We start from the raw sequence: 23,928 nt of genomic DNA, 5'->3' as shown, positions 1-23,928 counted from the left end.
TGATTAAAGTGTTAAACACAGGATTGTGTTCTTACCTGTTGATATGGGGTGCAATAGACCTCGGAGCCAGTGAGGCCACATGTGGAAGAGGCCTGGAGTTGGTGAGCCCTGCCCAGGAGCAGGTCATTGCTGGGTGGGTAACAAGCCCCCCGAGAGCAGTCAGTCTGGGCCTCTGACACTGCAGCTATGGCTGTAAAGAGGAAGGCAGTGCAACAAGAAATGCAACATTACAATGTGCTGTAACTATATGACCAATATCAGTTATCAATAACATCAGAATCTCAGTTCACAATCAATACTGACATTTATCATGACATATGGGCAGAACCCAAAACATAAGGAAGGCAGGACCGATCCAAAGTTTAACTCAAAATTTTCACTTGCACTTGAATTACAGTGTATGGCATAAAGTTCAGGAAGAAGAATGTAGATCTCTGCCACTGCCTCATTCATCGCTAGTCATTTTTCACCACTGCAGTTGAACTCTAATAATGTGAATACAGCGTTATGATACAATGTATGCCAATGGTTTGGTTACTTTTGTCCTACTTCACTTGTTGGTTGTAGAATAAATGCATATACATACAAAAATCTGTCTCTCTTACACAAATCTCTCAATTTGTCTACTTGATAAAAACTTGGTCATTCTACTGTTGTAGCAGACACTGTACAGCCAGTTAACCCTTACGCTGAGCAATCACAGACAGAAACAGTCATCCCCAGATTATAATGCTCACTTAAATAGTGTGAAACCTTTAACAAACCAATATCAAATTTAACCTGAAAATGAACTTCAGGTACTCGTTTAGCCCACGTTAAAGAGGTTTTGCTCATTTCTTATTGATTAAATGATGCGGTATTTCCTTCCTAAAGACTATTTATTCTGGCTGCAAAAGAGGACAAAAGAAAATGCCTAAAAAGGAAGCATGGGATGTTCCTGCAGTACTCAAATAGGATACTTTACTGTGGTTTAAAAAAAGTCATAATATCTAGAATTGTACATTTCTGTAGATGATATGTGATTTGATACTACCAAGCTATTTTTATCATCATGTATTTTTACAGAAGCTTTGTCAAAATTTTATTGATTTGGTAGTGTCAATTAAACATGCTGCTAACAAACATTTATCTTTTTTAAAAATTTCAATACTTTGTATTCGAGAAAAACTATATTTTAGATACTTTCCCTAAAGTAATGTGCTTGTCAGGGTGGAAGAGCCTCTGAGGCAGACACACACTACAGAAATCCTTTCAGAGTTATATCTTCAAAACATGTGCCATCATGACCAAAGCGTTCTCATTCCAACCAATCAGCAGCTGATTACACTGATCACTCTGAGACAAGCTGCCGCAGTGTTTCACTGGATGAAAAACCTGCGCTCTGTCTACTATTGAAATATTAGAGTGAAAAAAGAGGGGATATCTTACCAGCTAGAAGTAAAAAGTATTCTCATGTTGTGTTCCTCCTATGAAAAAGTCTGGAGATGAGAAAACAAAAAAGTCAGGAAATCAGAAGCATAACCAAAGCCAGCTTATTGTATTCCTGAATGTGGGACTCACCTGGCAGTCGATATTGTATCAGCTCTGTTATCTGATATATTTAAGTGTGTGTTGCTGCCTGTCTGCTGCTTTATAAACACAGGCTCACCTAGACGATATGATACAGTGTGTGTCAGAGTCACACCCTTTCACCGCCACACCCTTGACTTTATGAATCAACACACACACATACAGACATGCAGGCAGATGTAGACACATAGTCAACACAGACACACCAAGGAGCAGCAAACAAACTAAAACAAAGACTAAATTAGATGCAATAAAACATTATTGTGACCTCAAATAAACTAAAACTGAGCTCAAATGATCTCATTGTAGAACTAACTAAAATGTGTAATATGTTGGTTTGTAAAAAGGAATAATAATGATAGTCCCATCAGCAGCTGTACTTGGAGTTTAGTGCTAATTTGTAAATGCTAACACTAGATGGTTCAACATGGTAAATATTATACCTGCTAAACATCAGCATCTTGGCGTTGTCATTGTAAGCATTTTAGTACGATGTTAGCATGGAACTCAAAGCACTGCTGTGCTTAAGTATAGACTCACTGAGCAGTTAGCATGGCTTTAATTTGTGATTGTGTCTGTAACACAAAACATTTTGGGTATAAATAATACAAATCAGACTTTTTTTTAATAACTTTAATAAGTACAGAATCAATAGAAAGTGGTGTAAAAATAATTTGGCCAGTATATGACTTATTATGTTGCATTTACATATATTAGCACCACATCAGCCTATAAAACATTTCCACAGGGCTTCTGTATGAAAGTCTCACCACTGACAAAACTGTGAAAACTACAATCAAAAGTATTGATCTGCAGTGATTGCAAATGATTTTGCAATTATATTTATTTATCATAAAATGTATTACATAACAATTTCGGGTCTTTTCCATCTCAAAAAGAACACAGTCATGACAGGAAATATTTAAACTCACTCTCCAAAATCCCTCCCCAGACACAATACATGCCCTGTAGGCAGGCTGTGTGGTAACTCTGTTGAGTCCTGCCGATGATCACCTGTGTGTAACTGCAGGAAACTGCAGCCTGAGGGCCATCTGAACGCGAATGTTATGTTTTCTCCATTCTGTGCCGACACACTGAATAAGTCCAGGGTGTGTCCTCTGACTCAACTAATGCGCACATAGGCCGCTGCGCACATACAGACAAGTACTATCATGCCTTCAATTCCTCTGGATGGTACTGTAGTTGTGAGTTATTTCTTGGAAACAGCCTGGTGTCTCCTGTCTTTCAACACTGGCCTTTTGTTATGGTAACATGGAGCCAAGACTGCTTTATTGGAGCTACTGGTATCATAAGCCGGTAAACACCACTGCAGAAGCAAGAAACACTGAAAACTGAGGGGAAAAAGCTCGTTTAAACACAGCTGTGATCGCTGAGGCACACACCTGTGTATATGATATCCCACAATTCACACTGGAGGTCAAAATCCAAGTCATGAAATCCAATGATCTCTTTATTGAATTGTGGTGAGGCATAGATCAGTGCACCGTTCCTAGACCTTTGAGTGTTCTCAAGAGCACAGTGGCTCACTGTACCTCCATTTATTACATTACGTGACCTTAGCCTCTGTGGCTAATTTATGTTAGCATGTTGAAACAGTAGAGCACATGGGTTTTAGCATGAGATCAGTCATTTCTGTATGCATACTGACAGCAATTACATGTTAAAGAAATAACTAAACATTGGTCACACATGTGTAACAGTGTCAATTTCACAGTAATAATGTGGGAAAGAACTATATATGTATAATAGCTATATATAAATATACTGTACATATATTTACATTTCACACCCAGGCCTTCACTGGTGTCCTACCTGAATTAACCCACCTCTTAATACCATCATTATGATGTCATGGCTATAGAAACCATCAAAAATATACAGAAACTCAGTATAACAGAACTTTGTATCACAGACAGGCATGTCATGTAGCCAGAATAAATGCCATTGCTAAATCGATGCTATAAAAACACAATTAACACAATTCAATAGCTCTCCAAATACTGTAGCCACAGCTGCGCCACACACATCTCCAGCAGAAGCATCAATATTAACTAATAAAATGACAACGTAAACAATAAATTATTGGTAAAATGCATTTTCCTCACCAAAACTGCTGATTATTTGCAGACAAATAATCAAAAAACCGCTTCTGTTGAGCGGCCATTCTCAACCCTAAAGCAAATTAAAACTTAAACAAGCTATAGAAACAGTGCTCTAGCTCTGACCAGTATGCTCTCTGAGCATCCAATCAAATGCCATGGAAATATCGTAGGCCAGCAAGATGGAGCTGCACTGTTGATTCTGAAGGCCTTTAAGGCAGATTTCCTATAATTTGGCAACACAGGGCTGAAATCTGATTGGATAAAAGCTCTAACATTAAAAAAGACTGTATTGGAAGCAGCGCAACCAAGAGGAAAGGTATGATGAAAGCAATGAAGAGAACAGACTATTGGGATTCAACATCTGCTTCTGTGCCTTCAGAAGTGCAACCTGATGTTTGAGTTCTTACCAGGCAAACATTAGGTCCTGGCTAACACTCATAGTTGAGCATTTTTATAGCACACGTGTTTCAGCAGCCCTGAAGTGGATATACAAATGCATCTAAATGGCATTAAGAGACACCTATCTGTCTCCATAGAGAAATGGCCTCTGTCAAGGCAACTGCTAACTACAGCAAACTGCAAGTGGTAGATAGCAAAGATACACCTGCCAGGTGAGCAGAGGTCAGCCAAACTGTACAACCATTTTAAAGAGGGACTAACTGTGGAGTCAAGACATAATGCTGACAGATCCTCTATTCCTACAGTGCAACAGGATGACAGAGAAGGTAGGGCTCCTGTAAAAAGAAGCAGAGATAGGAGGATATCCATACTGTGCACAGCTGAACTACAGAGCAGCAGAAGGGAATTCTTTTGAAATTTCATGAAAACATGAAAAGGGGGTCTGTGAATCTGCAACCTTCCTCAATGACCAGATGTGCGCCTCAGTAAACTGAAATTGAGTCACAAGAAGTGAATTTTAAATCTGAAAACTACATTTTGGAGGTAAATCAAGGTTTGAATTTTCATTGAGGATCAAATACAGTTTCAGGTTAAATTAAGGCAGTTTCATGATGTTACATTCAGTTAATTGGAATTTAGTTCCAAACTAATTAATTCAGTTGAGTTGAACATTTCAAACTCAAATATAATTAAATTCAAATTATATTTGATATAAATTATTAATATTTTTTAGTGACGCACATTTCTGACAATAGACGTCTCATAATCCAACCCACACCTGCTGGCTCCCATATGTCAGCCTCATGACAACCCATCAGCTGATTCATGCGGCCTGAACTGAGAAGACCATCTGATAACCCTGACAGCCTGGGAGTCTTTGTATGTTTATGGCGAGTTTGATAATAATGAGTTTATACTTTTTTCCAACAAATGGCTCCACAGGACAAAGTCAGCCCAGTGTGTGTGTGTGTGTGTGTGTGTGTGTGTGTGTGTGTATGAGCTGGGGGTGATTAAGCAAGAGTTGTTCTTATCTTTATGTTTTTTGCCATGAACTTAAGATGACTGTAGGACCACTGTATGGCTTACCTTATCAATTTCTTTGATATGTCTATACAGTATGTGTGTGCGAGCAAGAGAAGATTTGCATTTGAGATAATGAGCTAAAAGTGTATGTGACTTTTCTGCCGGTGTGATATAAAACTTTCTGAAAACCCTGAAAAAGACAAACTAATAATCAGTGGAATACCACTTTGTAAAAACAATAAATTAAATAATAGAAGACACACAAGTTGCACTCATCTAGTTGCACTGCCTTATTGATGTGACTGATTCAGGTGGGTAATACAGGAAATGACACAGACACAGTGATAAATGAACCAGCATTAGGATTACAGATGAAACAGCGCATAAAAACTCCTCCATGATCTATTGTCAGAAAAAAATAATCTGACAAGGATATATCATTCTATAATACATGACTTATCACAGCAAAAAACACACAGGTATGATTATTATTGAAGTTGGAATGACTGTTCCATTTCATTTAGGTGTGCCAACTGGCATGCACAGAACCAGAAATCTGAAATATCCAGAGGACATTTATTGGTATTGTCAATGAAAAAGGTCAATTATGGATCCTAACAGCATTATGGACAAAAGTAATTAGACAGTCCCATTAAAATAGAAGGCTAGGTTGAGACAAGACTTGGGTTTAATCAAATATAGTTGTATTTAAAAGAGCCTTTTTAAACACAACTTTATACTGGATAATACAGGTTTGTCTTATATTTTAATTGTTTTAATAACAATCTAATAACATCTTCTTGATAGTTTTTTTTTTTAAAAATCTGAATTGATCTTCAGTTTTTTAGTTCAGTTGATGTAATCACATGCTGTCTGCTCCTCTACGTGCCAGCACAGGCACACAGAGAGAGTTAGGGGATAGTGTTACTCTAGAGACAGCAGATGCTGGGATTCAGGACAAACGTCACTTCCTGCACTGCTCCATGCTTGTCACCATCATGACTACGTGTAGTCAGCTGTGTGTGCTGCATTGTATACTCTGACCATAGTTCACAACAGCATTGTCGGTGTTGCAGCAGCAGATGTACTGGAGGGTAACAGGATTTACACAACCTTTCCCCTGATTCTGTGACTGTTGATGTGGAAGATTCACATGGACTCCATCAGCTGATGGGAAAACCCCTGGTCACCTGTATGGCTTTTAGCCTGCTGACTCCCAGACTGCACCAAAACAACAACAAACAAATATATAATAATAAAGGGAAATAAATATATAATAATAACAATATATCTTGGACCTTTGACTCAATAAATTGGCAGTTATTCTAATGTGTTTTTCCTTCCCATACCATCATTCACTTCAGTAAATAAAAATACGAACACACTGTGATCTCTGAGCACTTCATCAAGACAAAAACATTCTACACCAAGTGGGTGAGGAACTGTTGATATTATGGCTATAACACTATGGAGAGTTATTGATCAGTATCAACAATGTTACCATGACTCATATTTATTTTATTTTCAATATCCTGATTAGTACATGATTCTAATATTATTGGAGATTGATAACACACCTTATAGCATTATCCCAGTAACAATTAACTTTAACTTCAGTACAATAGTAGCACAATAACTGTAATTCATTGGTAACTATAAACTAACTTTTGCATACTGTAGACATCCTGATGGAATATTACTAAGAACATTAGTGAGTCATTGTGCGCTAAGCCTACACACAACTGGGTGAAAGTTTTTTGGCCTCCACTGGTTTCCAGTGGCCAGGGTCTGTGCTTAATGAATATTCAGCAGCTGTCACAGTGAGGGTGGAGAGAGTGGGGCTATAAATGACACAGTAAGTAGTAGTGCAGTGAAGGTGTGTTCTTGTTGCAAACTGGAAACTGCAGAAGAGTGTATATGTATGATTAGAGCAAACTACATCACAGTAAGTTCTTCTATTTTTCTTTTGAAACATAAGTAGTAAAAAGTGTATATGCTCTATGATAAGCATAGTAAAGGGTTTTTATATTGTTGTTATTTCAGTGTATTCAGATATTTTCTAATAGGCAGTAGTTGCATATAGCCTACAACACATTTATGATGTTAAATTTTCTTGTGTTGAAATAAATGTTAATATATTGCATGTTAAATGTGTTTAGGGTCAAATATAAATCCATTAAAGTGGATTTTTGAATTTTGAACTGTGCTTTTAAATTGCTAAAGGCCTTGCATTTACTTTAACATATCTAAACATCTGACAAGCTGGAACGACATAATCTTTGGTAGTTTTATGTGATAAATGCATTTTGACATTTTGTTTTGTAACTTTTTAATAGGTCTACATATAACTTCTGACCCAACCTTGTGTCTGAGCTGAAGCACAGCCAGTGGAAATGGAAAACATTCAGGAGTTCATCCCCTTTGCCAAAGAGATGCTGAGTCAGAAACCAAGACGGGGTCTACTGAAGGTCTACCTGGTGGGCTCTATACTTGCTGTCCTGGGGACAGTCATTGGGTTGGCTGAAACCGTGTGTCACCCCTTCTCTTCTGGTGAGCCACTGGACGCAGAGATGGTCCTTATGCTGGCCCGGGAGCAGAGAACTGTTGAGGCTGAGACACAGCACAATGTGGGGGGGCAGGAGGAGGAGGAAGAAGAAGAAGAGGAAAAGGAGCTGGCTCATGAAAATGGGGTCACAGCCCAGAGCAACACCCTCTCCAAAACCCTTACACCCAGCCAACGAAGCATGGCCAACCGGCTGCATGCTTCCTAAAGTCAAAGAGTGACTTAAGACTTGTGCAACACGCACACAGTTTGAGACTTTATAGACAGCTGAGTGAGAAGCATCTGAGCTGCCTGCCATTCTGTGCTGCTTATTGATGATGCTTTCAGGTGCTGTTGGAAATGTTTGTTTAAATGCCCATGTGCAGTGGGCACACGTGAAAGACACATAGCAGCCTGGAAGAGCTGAAACCTTCTGACAGGATCACTTACTATCATGAGAGAGAAATCATGTCAGCAGTAATGCAGTACATGGTATATGTGAAGTGTACTTTGACTTGGTTAGACTAATGGTTTTGTGGTTCCAGGAAATGGCAGGAACTGTTGAATGTCACAATACTGAGGTTTACTTTAAAAATAGTTCTACCAGAAAACAGAAAAATGCAAGTTATAGACAGTTGTGTTCGGTTGGAAACTACATTAAAAAGTAAAACAGAAAATTCAAAGTTACAAGAAATAAACAGTGGCTTCAGCAGACACACTGAACCACTTCTTACAGTGTGGATTTTTTTTTTTTTTTTATGATTTAAGGCTATCGATTTAAGAGCTTGAAGTTAGAGATTTATGAGAAGTACCTGAAGGTAGCACGGTGCTGGGTCTGCCTGGCTGAATTAGCTGCTGTGTAGCACCACCGCCTGTTGGCTAGTGGATGGGTCTGAACTGCCACTCCACCCACGTACTATTTTCACAGAGGAACACTTGTTGTAAATATTATGCTATGTGCAAATACTGTAAATATTCATATATGTCTTTTTATTTTCTTTGTCTATTTTCCTACTGGTGAAATTCTTTTTATTTATTTGGTCTGGTCTCCCTCTGTCACTCTCCTTCTGACTCCTTTAAATGTTTGCTGTACATGTTCAATAAATATCAGTATTATGTATCATCTAGACTTATAGTTTCATTCGTTAACTTTACATAATAACTTCAACTTTCTAGATGTGTATAGAGGTTTTTAAAACATTTTCAATATTTAACTCATTTATTATTATTATTATTATTATTTTATTATTATTATTACAGGTCTATACTGTTAAATGGACTCCATTTTCTCTGTATTTTAATAGACGTAAAACAGCATACCTTATTCTAAACTAGACACCCACCTGTTACAGGGCCTTTAGAATACTCACAACTGATAGAAGTTTCATGTTTATTGTTTTACAACACTGAACAAAAATAGATTTAATGTGACATCAGATCAAAATGAAAACAGACTAAAAAAATAGCTGCATAATTCTTGCAGGAGAATGGTTTCATAAGTAGCATAATTAATTAAATTAAAAGGGTTTCAGCTGATTTACATCTGGATGTCAAAAGTTCAACTTTTGGTGAGTCAGTGTGGCAAAACCTAGACCATGATGACAAAGGAGCACTCCCAACCACTCTGCAAAAAAGCTGATTGAAAAGAATAAATTAGAGGATGTATGTAAGTACATTTCCAGGTCACTGAACATCCCTTACAAATTAAATCAGTCATTAGAAAAGGAGAGTGTCGGACACATCCGTAAATCTACCAAGTGCAGGCTGTCCTCAGAAACACAAGTCAAGCTGTGTGAAGCTGATAGAGACCTATCTACACTGACTCAGGACTTTAATTGCTGCTAAAGTTCCATCTGCCCTGTATGTACATCCTGAGAAAAATGTTGTATCTTCCCTGTTTTCAACCCTCCTCACAGTCAGTCACCTACATCAAAACCATGACCTGATTTTTTAACAGAATGAGCATTAAATGCAGCATGCTCTCTAAATGCACATCCATTATCAGTGAGCTCCTGTGTTTTGACGGCTGACTGCAGGGTTTATAGGATCACCCAGACACTTCAGCTGAGTCACTAACCAGCAGCATGGCCCACTCAGATAGCACAATGTGACAACCAGACAATGTTGCCTGACACGTGAATACACATGGGTGGGAGGCCAATATAACCCTGGGTCAACACAGCACTTTTTGGTCTAAGAATAGTTTGAGGATGGCCAATGTGAAGGCTGAAATTGATAACCTTGCACAGTTGTCTTACTGTATGTGAATCAGTGCTTCCTTTAAAGCATTAATGCAAAATAATGTAAATGGTAATGTAAATAAACTATGATCTTCAGCTTATCAAAATAAAATGAGCAAAGAAGAAACATTTCCAGACTTGTATTCCTCCACAGATACATGGATCACCTAACTAGGCTACATGTTTTCCCTTACTCTAAAAGCTTTTGGGATTGCCGAAATTACACTTTAAGTGGATTATTCCTTAAACAATAAGACAAAGGTGGATTTGGTAGCACAGGCAGCACTTGTGGTCTGTAGCGGATCAATTTTAGCTGTTTAAGTGTATGACATAAAAATGAGACTTTACCTCTGCTTAAAAAGATAACGAATATTTTTTTTGTTAATGCCCCAACAGAAAAGGTTACCTTGTGTGAATACGTTTGTCAAAATTATGAACCCCCTGGCAGCACAACACACCAATTTAACTAGGGGTCGGCAGGTCAGTTACAGAGAGTCAAATCAAAGAGACAAAAGAGTTGGGAAAGATTTTTTTTCTCTGTCTTTCATAGAAGCAGGGATTTGACTTGAAAGGTTGCCAGTGGATACCAGAGGCAACACACACAGTGTGAAGCTGCTGACTCTTTGCCAACCCCCCCCTCCAGTGTCAACCAAGCAGCCTCAGAGTCAGATAAAGAGCACCAGAGACTGCACAGTGCTACAGACCAGGACATGATTGCATCCTGGTTTGCATTGTGAGCTTGGCTTTAAAACCACCATGTGTGGCAAGAGGAACCATTTTCGCTTCTTTTCAGCTGGTTGAAAACATACACAGTTTAACTGATCTGCAAATGGGAAACAAACACTATAAAGTAATCTGTGGACAAGGTTTGTTTTAATTTGTCTTGTGGAGAATGTTTCCTGCTTAAACTGCAAGTTTGAATAAATCACTCAATCCAAGCACTGTATAGTATAAATTAAGTGATGGACCAAGCTAATGCAAAAATATACAGTGTTTAACACTGTCATACAGTCTGAAAAGTTAATTTTATTTCTTAAATCATAACCAGCTACAGGAAATGAATGGGTAAAATCTAGGAATTCAGATATAGCTGTACACAATATTACCATTTTGCAGCATTTATTAAAACTTTACAGTATGTACATAAGACTAACACTGAGACAAGAGCACTGTTAATCAATCTGTAAGCACTGACTAGTCCAAAACAAACAGAGTAGCCTATAACTTTTAAGGAAAGAAAACATTATCTCAACAATACTTCATGCAGTTCTTCATTATATACATTATGCTACAATTAAGTGAAAACCAACATCTCTGTTCTGCTTGTAGAGTTTCATGAATTTCAGATGTACAAATCAAATTACTCAAAATCTTAAATTTACATTCACTTGAAAATAAAATGAACCTGCTTTAAAGCTGCATTATTATTAATAATAATGTACTTTTGCCAAGATAGAAACACAGCGGTTCCCTGTTTGTCCAGCAGATATATTATAAAATATAGTTCATGAGAGCCAGAAACACAGACACACACACACACACACACACACACACACACACACACACACACACACACACACACACACACACACACACACACACACAGAGGGAACTGCAATGTTGGTTGATAATTCTGTGGATTTATCATTACAAGTGAAGTGTTTCATTTCACTCAGATGATCCATAGTTAATATAAAAAATCCTAATTAATGCAGGTTTAAGGCCTGGATAACATTTCTTTGACGACCTTAACTTAAAATCATGTTTGACTTCCACAGATTGTGGAAATGAAATTACATGTTCAGAAAATGTAAGCTAAAAGTCAAATGTGAGACAACTCTTGTTGGTTTGAACATCCAGCTGGAGCGCTGACCTTCTCCAGTGTGACGCACATGGATATCTGAGTGTGTGTGTGTGTGTGTGTGTGTGTGTGTGCGTGAGTTGAGTGGATCTGTACTGTACTTGGTGCGTGTGTGTGTTGTCTGATGGGTGAAAGGATGCACGTGCATTTCTGTACAGTCTCAGGAGAAAGAGAGATAGATAAAGAAGTCTGCATGCTTAAATGTGTTGCAGCTTGGCAACCTGGAGGTCAGAAATGCAGTGTTTGTTTAAGCATATGGCCTTATGTCTTACCATGGACACAAGTCAAAATACCTAAAAAGACAGTGCAGGGGGCTCTTTGAAATGTGGTTACACAACACACATTGTGGCAGAGTGAGGAAAGGTTATGGAGCTACTCCATCTAGAGGATGCCACAAAGAAAGTTTGTCTGGTGGACACATGAACACAGGTTGCCCCTCACATGGGGCATCAATCTGGGTAAAGAAAGACAAGGGCACTGAATCTACTACTGTACTATACTTTACTGTATATGAGGCACAGAGGAGAACAGAAGACTCTACAAGAAAGACATCAACCACTTATTTTGAGTTTGATTGACATCATCTCAAGAGATATACATCATCTCTTAGTTTCCATTTCTTTCTGTGTGCAGTTTTATGATTCATGCAAACAGGTTATTGCACTACAAGTGTAAATGTAGATACCCCTCTCTCCATAGATCTACTTATGTGTACTTATGTGTCTGGGGATGTTTTTCCTAGTTTTGGTCAGGCCCCTTGGTTGCAATTAAGTTAAATAAATCTTAACACTACAATTTACAATGATATTTTAGCAGCGTTACTTGTTAGAAACAGTTTGTGTATGTTGTATGTTTCTGCCTCAATACTGGCAATGCCCACTGTGCACAAAGGCAGCTCCATAATAGTTCTCCCAGTTTGGCATGGAAGAACTTGACTAGCCTGCACAGAGCCCTGACCTCAACTACATCTAACATCTTTGGGATGAGCTGGAATGGTAGCTGTGAGCCAGTCTTTGTCACACGACATTGGTGTTGGACCTCACTAATGCTCTTGTGGGTGAGTGGGAGCAGATCCCTGCAGCCAGGATCACAAATCTTTCAGACAGCCTTCAAAGAAGAGCAGAGGCTGTTGTAGCAGCCGATCCATGCCGGTGGTTTTAGAATGACATGCTCAGCAGTCACTTGTGCGAGTGTAATATTCTCAAAGCGAATGAGCACTTGTATAAAGCCCTGATGAGCTTGTCTATCACACAAACTTTACACACTGGTGGGAAACAAACACACTGAAATACAGTCAGGATTGTTCATGAGACAGCAACTATATGCTGGGCTTGAATACTTCAAGACATGGTAGACCAATTGTCAATGATTGACACATTGGCCAGTGCACATTAAAGGCTATAAATATCAAATAATCCAATCACTGCAAACACTGACTAAATAGTCATATTTGAATGACTGTTTTTTGTATTTTTTTAATTAAATCTTTATCATCTCTACTTAAAATTACTTCACTTTCTTCACCACCCTTTAAACTGCATATTATCTTTACCAGCTTCTATTTTATTCATTTTTCAGTTTCACTCCTAAAAAATGCTGCAACCATGCAATTCTCTCTTTCTCCATTTTAATCTATTTCACCTGACATTAATTTACTGAATTAAGTTGGTTCATTTTGCATGTAGGTTTATTTTGTGCACAAAATAGCATGTTATAAGTTTACTTATTTACCACAAAATGTATCCCTACAGGATGTCGACCGCTAGATACTGAGTGACTTTGTTCTCTATTGTCCAAACTTAACATTGGCTTATGCAGTATGTGGAACAACAGTGGACTGCTGGGGGGAGAGTTGAAAGTTTGAAGGAATTTCTCCAGGGGAGAGCAGCTGTTGTCACAGGTGGCTGACATTGTTCTGGGCCTGTTTCCTTAACATGTGTCCATGGTAGACTTTTAGTCAAAGCTGTGGACTGGAAGTGCAGTTTCACCAAGTGACTAAATTGTTACTTCAAAAATGAGGCAAAAAACCCCAAACATATTTATAAGAAACAAAGAAATGTATGACTAAAAACATCTGACAAACAACACTCTTCATTGTCTGTTCTGGCCAAGGGTTATAGGCTGCAAACTTAAAAAGTAGTCTCTTAAACAGAATGTGCTTCCACCATAATATATACAAGACAACTTCAACAGGTAAAGCAAACTGTGAATGAAAATGTTTCTCAAGTGATTCTGGGAACCCTTAATCCTGTCCTTTCAGATACATTCATACATTCATACAATCCATAGTCATACTGTACCCTGCTTTACCTTCTTACAACAACACAAACACGGCAGTCTCGTCACCTGCATCATCGCATTTAAAGCACACAAACCACAGCTCAACCAATTCCCTTTAGCGCATTCCAGTTTGGCATACTGGACTACATCAGTCCAACCTGTACTAAAAAGATTTTTGGTCATATTACACTGACTAATGCAGCAACTGTTCATGTTCACCACTGATCACAGCTCAGCATTAGCATATCCATGTCTTTGTATGCCAAAACTGATCAACCAAAACAGTTCCGACAGATTCGACAAGTCAGCTCTAAACTGCTGCTGTGGTAACATTTTCGTCAGCGTTGTTGGTGGTGGCTGCTGTGTCGGTCGGGGTCCCGTTGACAGGTGTGTGTGGTGTGACTTTTGCCAGTCGGTGCTCCTTCCTATGGATGCAGCTTTGGGTGCAAAGCTGGCAGGAGGCACAGGCCACGTTGCAGCAGGGTAAGAAGCGACAGATGCTGACACGCCACAGGAACCAGCCAGGTGACCAGCAGCACCAACACAACACCATGCCACCCGCCACCACAGCCAGGATGATATAGAGAACCAACAGGGACAGGGAGGCAGGAGAGTCTGGAGATAAGAAATACAAAATACATTTCTCTTCTATTCAGATACAGCAGTTTTTTAGATTTACTGTTTAAAGAACGGCACACATTTTATTCCTACATGGAATGGGATTCACTAAACATTTGTCATTTTCAGGGTTTGGACAGTTCAGACTGTACACTACCACCACAACCTGCAAAAAGGAGAATTCCCAAAAATATAGTATGGTATATTGTAGACCTCATCAGTGATCAGAGCGTTATAACGATTGTATCCAAAAAATCATGAACTGAAGGTATCTGCCAGGGATCAAATCATGCCAGGACCTCCTCTTCTCTGTGTTTGTCCCACTCTGACACGCTCTCTGCCTTCCCACTGTATAAGTAGGAGAAGTCCATGGGAAAGTGCTCAGTCCACTCTCATATTTTACAAAATCATTCACAGCCACAGTGGTACTAGCCTCAGAAGTGGTGGTGACCACCTTCTAACAAATGGAATAGCCATCAACTGTGGAACTGTCAATACTGTGCTGAAAATGGTTCCAAACAATGCTACAAACTACTTACTCCTGTGAAGTACAGTGCTCACTGCTAAAATGAACTATAGATTACATCATCAGTTGATATTTATGTGTGTGTGAAATAAATGGTGCTGGATGATTGGTGATGTAGTGACCACTTACAGGTCAAGCAACACAGCTAAAATGATAGCATCCTCCACTTTGAACTCACTGGTTCTCTCTGTTCCCACAAAAGTTCGTACAAGATGGTTTGTAATTGACCATGGAGAATTAGCATATCAAAGTTTACTAAATTTGCCCACAATGCAACAGCAGCACTGAAAATTTCTTTGCCTCTGCAAGGAAATCCAATGACTGTGGCAGTTTAACTGAAATTGATGCATTTGTGAATGAGCACTCACAAACGCTTATATGACCTAATCCTTAGTATTGACACTGATGGTCACCACCACCAATCAAAGGAGATGTCTACATAGTTACACAGTTACTGAGTATATGTTTCTGTAAAAGTCTTTAAAACTACTTACTATGGAATAAATTAACCTTACATATTGATATGCGGTCCACTAACTGTTAGATTCCCAGTATTTACCCTCTTAGAAGATAAAATGAATTCAACCATAGCCAACAAGTTGCTACTGACTCAGTCTGTCAGTTCACCCAAGCTGTGGTCCTTTACTATGGGCAAACCAGGGTGTATTGAAATGGATCTCAGCTAATAAACAGCTGCCAAATTGCGCAGCAGGCAAATGTGAATCCCCTTCTCTCACTCTCAGTTGAAGTCAGAACAGAAGAATAGCTGTTTTCTTAGGCCAGTCTTAAAAGCAATCAGAAGCTGACAGGCTTGCCCAGACAGTCTCTGTTTGCACCTCTGACGCTGGCATAGAGACACTCAAAAGGCTGCTCCTTGTTGTGAGAATCCATCACCATCTATTGGTTTACGAGTCTTTAACTGAAATTAACAACTCAATGGTCACCTCCATTAGCTTTATGCCCTGTCATCAGGGCACTTTGCATCCAAATAGGCACTTAGTTAATTCGTGGACCAACCAACTGACTGCAGGACATGAGCATAGTGCATCACACAGTGAGTTATTCCTATCTAGAGTGGGAAGTTTTCCTGCTGAATAAATGGATTTATTATTATACAGTCACTCACCTGTTACTGACTCATGACTGGGAGCACTGCCTGGCATGCCACAATTCATATGTGTGGCAAGTGGCACTGTGGGTGGATTCACAAAAGGTGGGGGTGGGGTTGCCATTGGTGGTGGGGGTTCAGGATGTAAAAGCTGACCTGCTGATGAAGGACAGATTTGGGTCAACTATTAAATGGTAGGAAATGTCACTGGCACACCCTTTAATTTGTTGTGGCACTCCAAAATTCTGTAATTACCTCCCAACACACATCTTCAAATATCAGCATCACAAGTGCCACATCATCACCTAACTGACCTTTGCAGCCGGTGGTCAGGTTTTCCTCTAGGTCACTTCCATCCCCACAGTTGTCAATGCCTTTATCATCACACACCAGACTGAGAGGGATACACTTCCCATTTCTGCAGGTGAAGTAGGGCTCACTGTTGCACTCTGATTGGTTGAAACCTGGGGAGGAAGATGACAATCTAGGAATCAGCGCAAAAGAAGAAGGATCTAAGTTCACCTGGGGTGAAGGTGGTGCTGTTGAAATGTAGATAGAAGCGGTGGCAACAAACAGCGGCATAGCTTTCGGGTGAGCGGTGTGGAAGCAGGCATGCATCAAAAGAATGAGCACTGACGGCTTAAATACACTGCCACGGTTAAAAGGATGTGTGGGACATGAGTATGTGAGTACGTGAGTGTAGCAGCAAGACTTGAGTTGAGCTGTCTGAAATAACTTGCATTGCATTTTGTGTCATTTTGTACCATTTTTAAGCTTATCTAATGTCACCTAATAATTCAGCTCTAACATGAGACTGCAAGGTGGGCAACCAAGTAGATGTCTTTACAAGAGACTACTGTTGATTTCTTGTTTCCTACCAGGAGTCAGTGATGGTTTCTCTCAACAATGACCAATATCCTCTCCTAACCTTAATCAAGTCTATGTCTTTCTTACCCAGTCTAAAGGAAGTGAAGTCCCCCACAAAGTCAACTCTGGGCTGAGTCCCCCGGGTCACCAGCCTCAGGGTGAGGTAGTTTCCTGTGGACAGCACTGGTCGGGGTGGGCTCTTCCCGCAAAGAGGAGGCCCGAGAGGTGGTGAGCTCCTGTCCCGTCCATCATAGAACTGAACGTATGAGCCAGCATGACATGGGTCCCCCGGGCTTTCACCAGAGGTGGGCTCCAGTCTTGGGTTGAGGGGAGCTGGGTCACGAGGGGACTCGGGGAAGAGAGGGGCTGGGCTCAGAGGGGCCACTCGCAGCAAACTGTAGACCAGGAAGAAGCGGAAGTGGAACTGGACTTTGTCTTTAGGAGAGTTGGCCTGCATGGTGAGGTGGCAATCGGTCCCCATGGTCACAAAGTAGTACTTCTTGGATTCCTGGTGCGAGTTGACAATCATGCCATCTCCCCGGATCATCTGGCCACAGAAGTCTACCACATTCACTGAGAAGGAAAAGACAACAGAGACAGAATCCTCAGGGACAAACTGATACATGGTGATATGTGAAGCCACGCAATTGGAATTGCGATAATTGGACCCAAGGATGTGGTGTATATTGCAAAGTGAAGGGGCTATGGTATTGATTGTTGGGGTACTCCTGTAGGGAGGGGATGGGATAAAGATGTCTGTGCATTCTGAGATGTTTTTCTGCTCACCACAGTTAGAGTGGTTATCTGAGATTCTCCTCTAACCTCTCTCATCAACAAGGCATTTCCATCTGCAGAAATGCCGTTCACTGGATGTCTTTTGTTTTTGGCTCCATTCTGAGTAAACTCGTGGCGCCAACAACACCAGATCATGTCACAGTCAAAGTGACTGAGATTGCATTTTTTCACCATCTGATGTTTGATGTGAAAATTAGCTGAAACTCTTGACTCTTATTTGCATGATTTTATGCACTGGACTTCTGCCACATGATGGGCCGATTGGAGAATTGCATGGGTTAGTAGGTTTACTGGCGTTACTAATAAGTTGCTCTGTGAGTGTAGTTCATACTCTTCCTCTGTCCTAATACTTCTTCTTCTAAATCTTTGGTTTGTTGTCTTGCTCAAGAGCACTAAAACAGAAATTTAAAAGTCATGTAACTATGGCACTAGGAGTTAAAACAGTGTAGAATGTGAATGGGATGATACAGTTTGTACATATGTGTGTACAGTGGTCATGTTGGTTAAGTGATCTTTTTCTGCTCATAATGCTTTTTCTGGTTTCTGGTTTTCTGGTCGCTATGAAAACACTGATCTGCACTAGGTCTGTTTGACTTTAAACCTGTTCAATGAATATCAGCTGAATGAATATCACCACGATGAATAGCTCATTAGTCAAATGACAGAAAATTAAATATATGCTATTTTTGAGATGCCTTCAAATTTAAACCACTCAGCCTCTGAACCTGTGCGATTATTGAGCTGTACATAAAAACATAGTTATAGTTAGTTTACAGGTGTGTAGTTGAGATCAAAATGAAAGCAGAGTCTGAAGATGGGTGTTGTCCAACTCATGCGTACCCTGTAGTCATGTGAATGACTTCTTAGTACTTGTGGGTCAGAGCATCAAAATGAGACATGGCGTTGTAGTTGACATGAACAAATTATGCAAACAAATTTTAATTTAGCATTTAAAAAATGTAAACAAATCTTGTTTAAGGGAGAATAACTGATGTGAAGAGTTAACACTTTTATCTGTTTCATATTTCATAAATCATCAATAGATGGATTGATAATGTCAGTATTACCTCTAAATCTAGCAATGCTAAGTCAAGGATAAAATGAGATGAGAGGCAAGAATCAGGAATCGAAAGCCAGGAGATCTCGACTTCCAAATATACTATGAATTGCTGACTGAGAATCTTAACAGATCCATGGATGAATAATGGTGAAGTTAGAGAAGAAGCTGAGAATTATTTTGGGAAAAAGAGTTTGTCATCAGCACACCAAAATCACCCATGCCATCAGTGTGGTGATAGTTTGAGAAGCAGCTCACTGTTAATCCAAAGGCAGGACCAGGACAGATGGGTGGGCAGATCTGGCTCCAGCAGCCCACACCCTGCCACCCACCACCCCCTGCCTCTGGGCCGCAGGCCAAATAATGAGAAAATTTACGACCACCCCTGGAGTTTATTAGCTCCGTCTCCCTGGGCGACAACTAGATCCTCTTGCACTGACCTCCTGGAATGTCCCAAAGCCTGGGAGCCCCTGTTGGTGGGAAGCAGCTCATCCCCTCCTCACCGCACAAGTAAATACAAAGCCTCATGGGACACTGTTCAAAACATGGATGACCAGAGGACGGCAAGTACCCAGTAAACATTTTTACAGGCTGAAAATTCAACTTTTAAAAAAACACTATAATTGCGGAGTCCATTTCAGAGGGCAAATTCAGAGGTCAAGTTAGGGTCGTGGGCCTGAGGGACACACTGTAGTGAGAAATATCTCTGAGGCAGTATTGTGTGAAAAAAGGCAGCCAGCCTCACATTATGTAAGCCACATTATTGTATTTTACAAATTCAGTCATATTTTGCTTATTGTTTGGTTGGTTTATGCAGACTTAAATAATTAAAGCTGCTTAAGTCTCCTTAAATATTTGAGGTATTTAATTACACAACTCAAACAAGTTTGAGTCAGTTGACTGGAAATAGAATGGTAACCAATGAGTGTAAAAAAAAAAAATCTACAGAAGCAAAGGCCTGCATTCAAAATGGCTGGCAAAAACGTATACACAAGTGGTAGTTAACACACTATAGTCTGGTTCTTTAATCTTAAACCAGACCATCATTTCAAGAGTAGTGTACAATTACAGAATAAACCATGTGGAAAGCATGTGTTGTAAGGAAGCCTACTGCATCATATGAACAGCACTTCATTCACAACTGCTATTATTTTTTGTTGCTCTTTCCCTTACTGTACTTACAAGGTCTAGCTGATATTTCATTAGTCATATTAGTCATTTTCACAGCATCATCTCAATATCCTGAGTCATGTTTCAATATCCACTACATTAATCAAATGGCAAAATATTCTACTTCAAATCATTCCACTGTATCATTTATTTATTTACAACAATAAAATCGTGTTTAAGAACAAATTCTTTCACACACACCATTAAACTCTTAGTCCAGATAAAGAGATTGCAGCACATTTTACATACAATTCCTGCAGTCGTGTAACCATTACTGCACAGCTACTACTACTATATTTTAAAAAGTTCCACCTCACTCAGAAAATGAAGCGCGCAAAAGTCGATAAGAGTCTTACCGGTCTCGATGGCCGAGCTGTGGAGAGTCATGAGGCAGAGCAGGAGAAGCAGCTTGAACACACGCTGCCAGCAGCTCTCCATCTCCAACTCCATCACCCAGCCTAGAGACAAGGAGAAAGTCCTACAATCAGCTCACAGGCGGGATATCGCAGTCATTCTAACCTCACATGAACTTGGCATATGTCGTCAGGAAAGAAGGAAGCCGTGGCCGCAATGTATGAGGAGATAGGAAGAATCTATCCAGACATTACGTTGAGACCAGCCGCAGTGCTCTCCATCATAAATACTCTCTGCCTTTTATTCCACTTGAACCTCCCCTCAGCCCCCCACCCCGTTCACGTGTCCTGTCATCGCCATGACAACATCCATCCAAGCTGCCGTCAAGCCCGCGAGAAGAAGCTCGTGTTTGGAACAAGTTACCCAATGTTACCCAAACTCCCACAACTTTGCCACTTATTTTAATGTTGAGTCAGCTGATTTGCGTGCTTGTCAGTGTCATATAACTTAAGGCCTTATTTATTCCTCAGCTGAAAACATATGTGATAGGTCTAAACAAATGCTTACTCGCTAATTCAGACCTGTCAATCACTCTGGGAGTATAGAAGGTTCACATTCAGAATCCTTGAATTTGGATGGAAGGATGACCCATAGGGTGACCATGAATTTGAATTGAGCTCTTCCCATAAACATTTATTTTAAAGTGTCATTATATGTGGTACTTTTTTCCTTTTAAACACTTGTGAAGCAGATTTCAAACACCAACAGACTGTTGAACCTGGACGACCTGGACCTTGACAAACGAGGAGAAATATGAGAGATATGAGAGAGGTGATTAGACCCCATAGTGATGTCATATTTGAAGGGGGTGAGGCTGCACATAGTATTGGAAACCAGGGGTCTAGACACTGGTAGTGGTGGGATGAAGAGAATTCTGAAGATCTGGATAGGAGGAGGAGCAGACTCTCAATGAGTTCAACCTGGGGACTGGATATGAGGACTGGAGGTGAATGGTCTGGAGGAGAGTCATGGCAATTCCCCCCGGCAGCAATGATATGACTGGTTGAATAAGAATGTAGTGAAAAAAAATTACTGCAGAAGAAGCAAAATTACTAAGAAGAAGCAGGGAGAGGGAGAGAGAAAGTGTGTGTGTGTGTGTGTGTGTGTGTGTGTGTGAGAGAGAGAGAGAGAGAGAGTGTGTGTGTGAGAGAGAGAGAGATATATAGATAGATAGATAGATAGAGAGAGAGAGAGAGAGAGAGAGAGAGAGAGAGAATTGTGAAGGAAATGGGCATAAAAAAAGTCTTCATGATGCATTGCAAGCATATAACAGAGTGGGTGTAAAGACAGGAAGCAACAGCACTTACATGAAATGTAGTTTCATTTGGAGACTTCACACTGATGATACACATGGAATTCTGAAAGGGACTGCTGCTGACCAGTAGATCACGTCTCACCATCTGTCTTCTTCTGTGTTGCTCCCCACACAAAGATACCCTCCAACACAGGAGTTAGTGAGTCATTCTTATTAACATATTCAACTAGCGGAGTCCTGGAGAGAATACACAATGGTGAGCTTCAGAAAGGTCAGGGATAGTAATAGGAGAATTGCAGTAATAGAATAATAGAATAAATTGTGCAGTCAGGCTGAAAACCTTTAAATGTGCTCCCTAAACTTGAAAAGTTGAATCTATTAAATGAAGAGCTTTTCTTTAGGTTAATTATTCAGTGGACCTTGATGCCACTAAGGAAAAAAACAAAACAAAACAAAAACAAACTGCCTTGAATCTTAATTGTGAGAACTAAATAATTATAACTTATGCAGAGACTTATGTGTGAACTTACAGCATAAACATGATGTGTGCATGTTTAAGTAGCTGGTGTGAAGCTCGATAAGAATATGTTCTTTCCAGAAACAGTGGGTTTAATTGGAGAATTCACAGAGGAGCATGTAACCCTTCAGTTTATCTGAAAAGATTAATACTGTTAGCACTTGGAGATACACAGTTTCATTAGACAGCTATCAACCATGTATCTAAACATCTGAAGACATAATGAACATGGGATAATGGAGTTATTGTGTGGTACTTTTATGTATGTAAAGGATCTGAATACTTCTTCTACCACTGAAAGTCACATAGTAACACAAACAAACTAACAGTAGTATCCCAGAAGCTCCTGTGTTCTGCTTGGTAAAATTCCTGTTTTTGTCAGTGGAGTCTGGTAGTGATATACACTGATGTTTATGGTTACTCTTTATGTTGTCAGAACCTGTCAGTGACAAGAACAAGCACTTTAGTGGATATACTGTACACTGACATGAACAATTGTCCATTGGATTACATAGCAGCAGCTGTTCACATGTTGTGACTTGACTATTCTTGATCAATACTGCACTGATTCCAAATATTACACATATAGACAGAAACCATCTCTGTCAACATTTACTCCCCAAAACATGGGAAAATAAGGCCCATGTTCCAAAATCCCAAAGATATCCTTTAAATTGCATATATTCTCATTTACCACTAATGGTATGTAGTGATCGCTTTGGCTTCATTTGATGCAGTAAAATTCTGTCCACTATATACAGGTGGTGTATGAACCTGTGTTTGTGCTGTGATACTGTGCACCGCTCCAAAATGTTTTCTGTCCACATCTCTGTACAAAACCAAGCTTTGTTTGAATCTATTCCCCTCTTGTGGCTGAAAAGTGCAACTGTCTTTTAGTGTCAAAATACTCTGCTGTTATCTATCACTTTGTACACTTGTAGTTCCACACATTACTTAGTGTATGGGGGCTTTTGTATATTAAACAACAACTGATTGTGTTTCAGGTAAAGGGGAGGATTTCTGGAACATTTGAAGGAAGGGATCAGAAAATGGAAGCGTAACACTTAGTCATGTAAGCTTGTAGGTGTCTTACATTGGTGCTTGAGATTTTGATTTTTACCTACCGCAAAATCCTCACTCAGATTTAAAGCTGGTGCATGCAGAATTATTTACAGCTATGTTATTCTAGCAACTTTCAAATTTAGTCTGCTGGCATAATCTTTTTTCTTTTGGCAAAAAACAAACACAAAAAAATACAATCCCAGTTAAGACGGTAGCAAGATACATTGCTGTCAACTACAATGCCTTTTTGATACCACCACTATGAGTTGACAGCCAGAAATGTTTCTCTATACACAGCAGCTCTTACGACTTAAAGTAAAGGCTGTAACACCCCCTGAAAATTCTGTCTTTTCTGACCTCTGGTGGTTTAATGTCTCAGCTTGCTGTAGTGATGTACAGGTTTAGCCCAAGATCCTATAACACCACAGTTTTCCAACCAGAGAGGATCATGACAAACTGCTGAGCTTGAAATAGTGACTATTTGGCCTGTGAGTGATGTGTG

The 23,928-nt window shown here is 39.8% G+C and overlaps 2 protein-coding genes across 3 annotated transcripts; one reads left to right on the top strand and one right to left on the bottom strand.

Annotated features, from left to right (window-relative positions):
* Positions 1–6,938: 6,938 nt before the first annotated feature.
* Positions 6,939–8,779, top strand: LOC108873532 (G0/G1 switch protein 2). Its single transcript, XM_018661764.2, has 2 exons — positions 6,939–7,059; positions 7,451–8,779. The coding sequence occupies exon 2, from the start codon at positions 7,508–7,510 to the stop codon at positions 7,883–7,885; it is 378 nt and encodes a 125-aa protein (XP_018517280.1). The 5' UTR covers positions 6,939–7,059; positions 7,451–7,507; the 3' UTR covers positions 7,886–8,779.
* ldlrad2 (low density lipoprotein receptor class A domain containing 2) lies at positions 8,318–23,908 on the bottom strand. 2 transcript variants are annotated; one of them, XM_051074257.1, is made up of 6 exons: positions 21,900–23,908; positions 20,535–20,636; positions 17,244–17,729; positions 16,604–16,753; positions 16,308–16,448; positions 8,318–14,652 (listed from the first exon to the last, which is right to left on the bottom strand). In XM_051074257.1, exons 2-6 carry the CDS (start codon positions 20,626–20,628, stop codon positions 14,348–14,350), a joined length of 1,176 nt encoding a protein of 391 aa, XP_050930214.1. In that variant the 5' UTR covers positions 20,629–20,636; positions 21,900–23,908; the 3' UTR covers positions 8,318–14,347. The 2 variants fall into 2 exon arrangements, with proteins under 2 accessions (XP_050930214.1, XP_018517279.1); XM_018661763.2 differs by lacking the exon at positions 21,900–23,908 and having other exon boundaries at positions 16,308–16,445; positions 20,535–20,831.
* Between the last annotated feature and the right edge of the window lie 20 nt (positions 23,909–23,928).

This window comes from Lates calcarifer, linkage group LG12, assembly GCF_001640805.2.
Source record: "Lates calcarifer isolate ASB-BC8 linkage group LG12, TLL_Latcal_v3, whole genome shotgun sequence".
In the NCBI taxonomy this organism is placed as follows: domain Eukaryota; kingdom Metazoa; phylum Chordata; class Actinopteri; family Centropomidae; genus Lates; species Lates calcarifer.
This window is presented reverse-complemented; position numbering and strand designations above follow the sequence as displayed.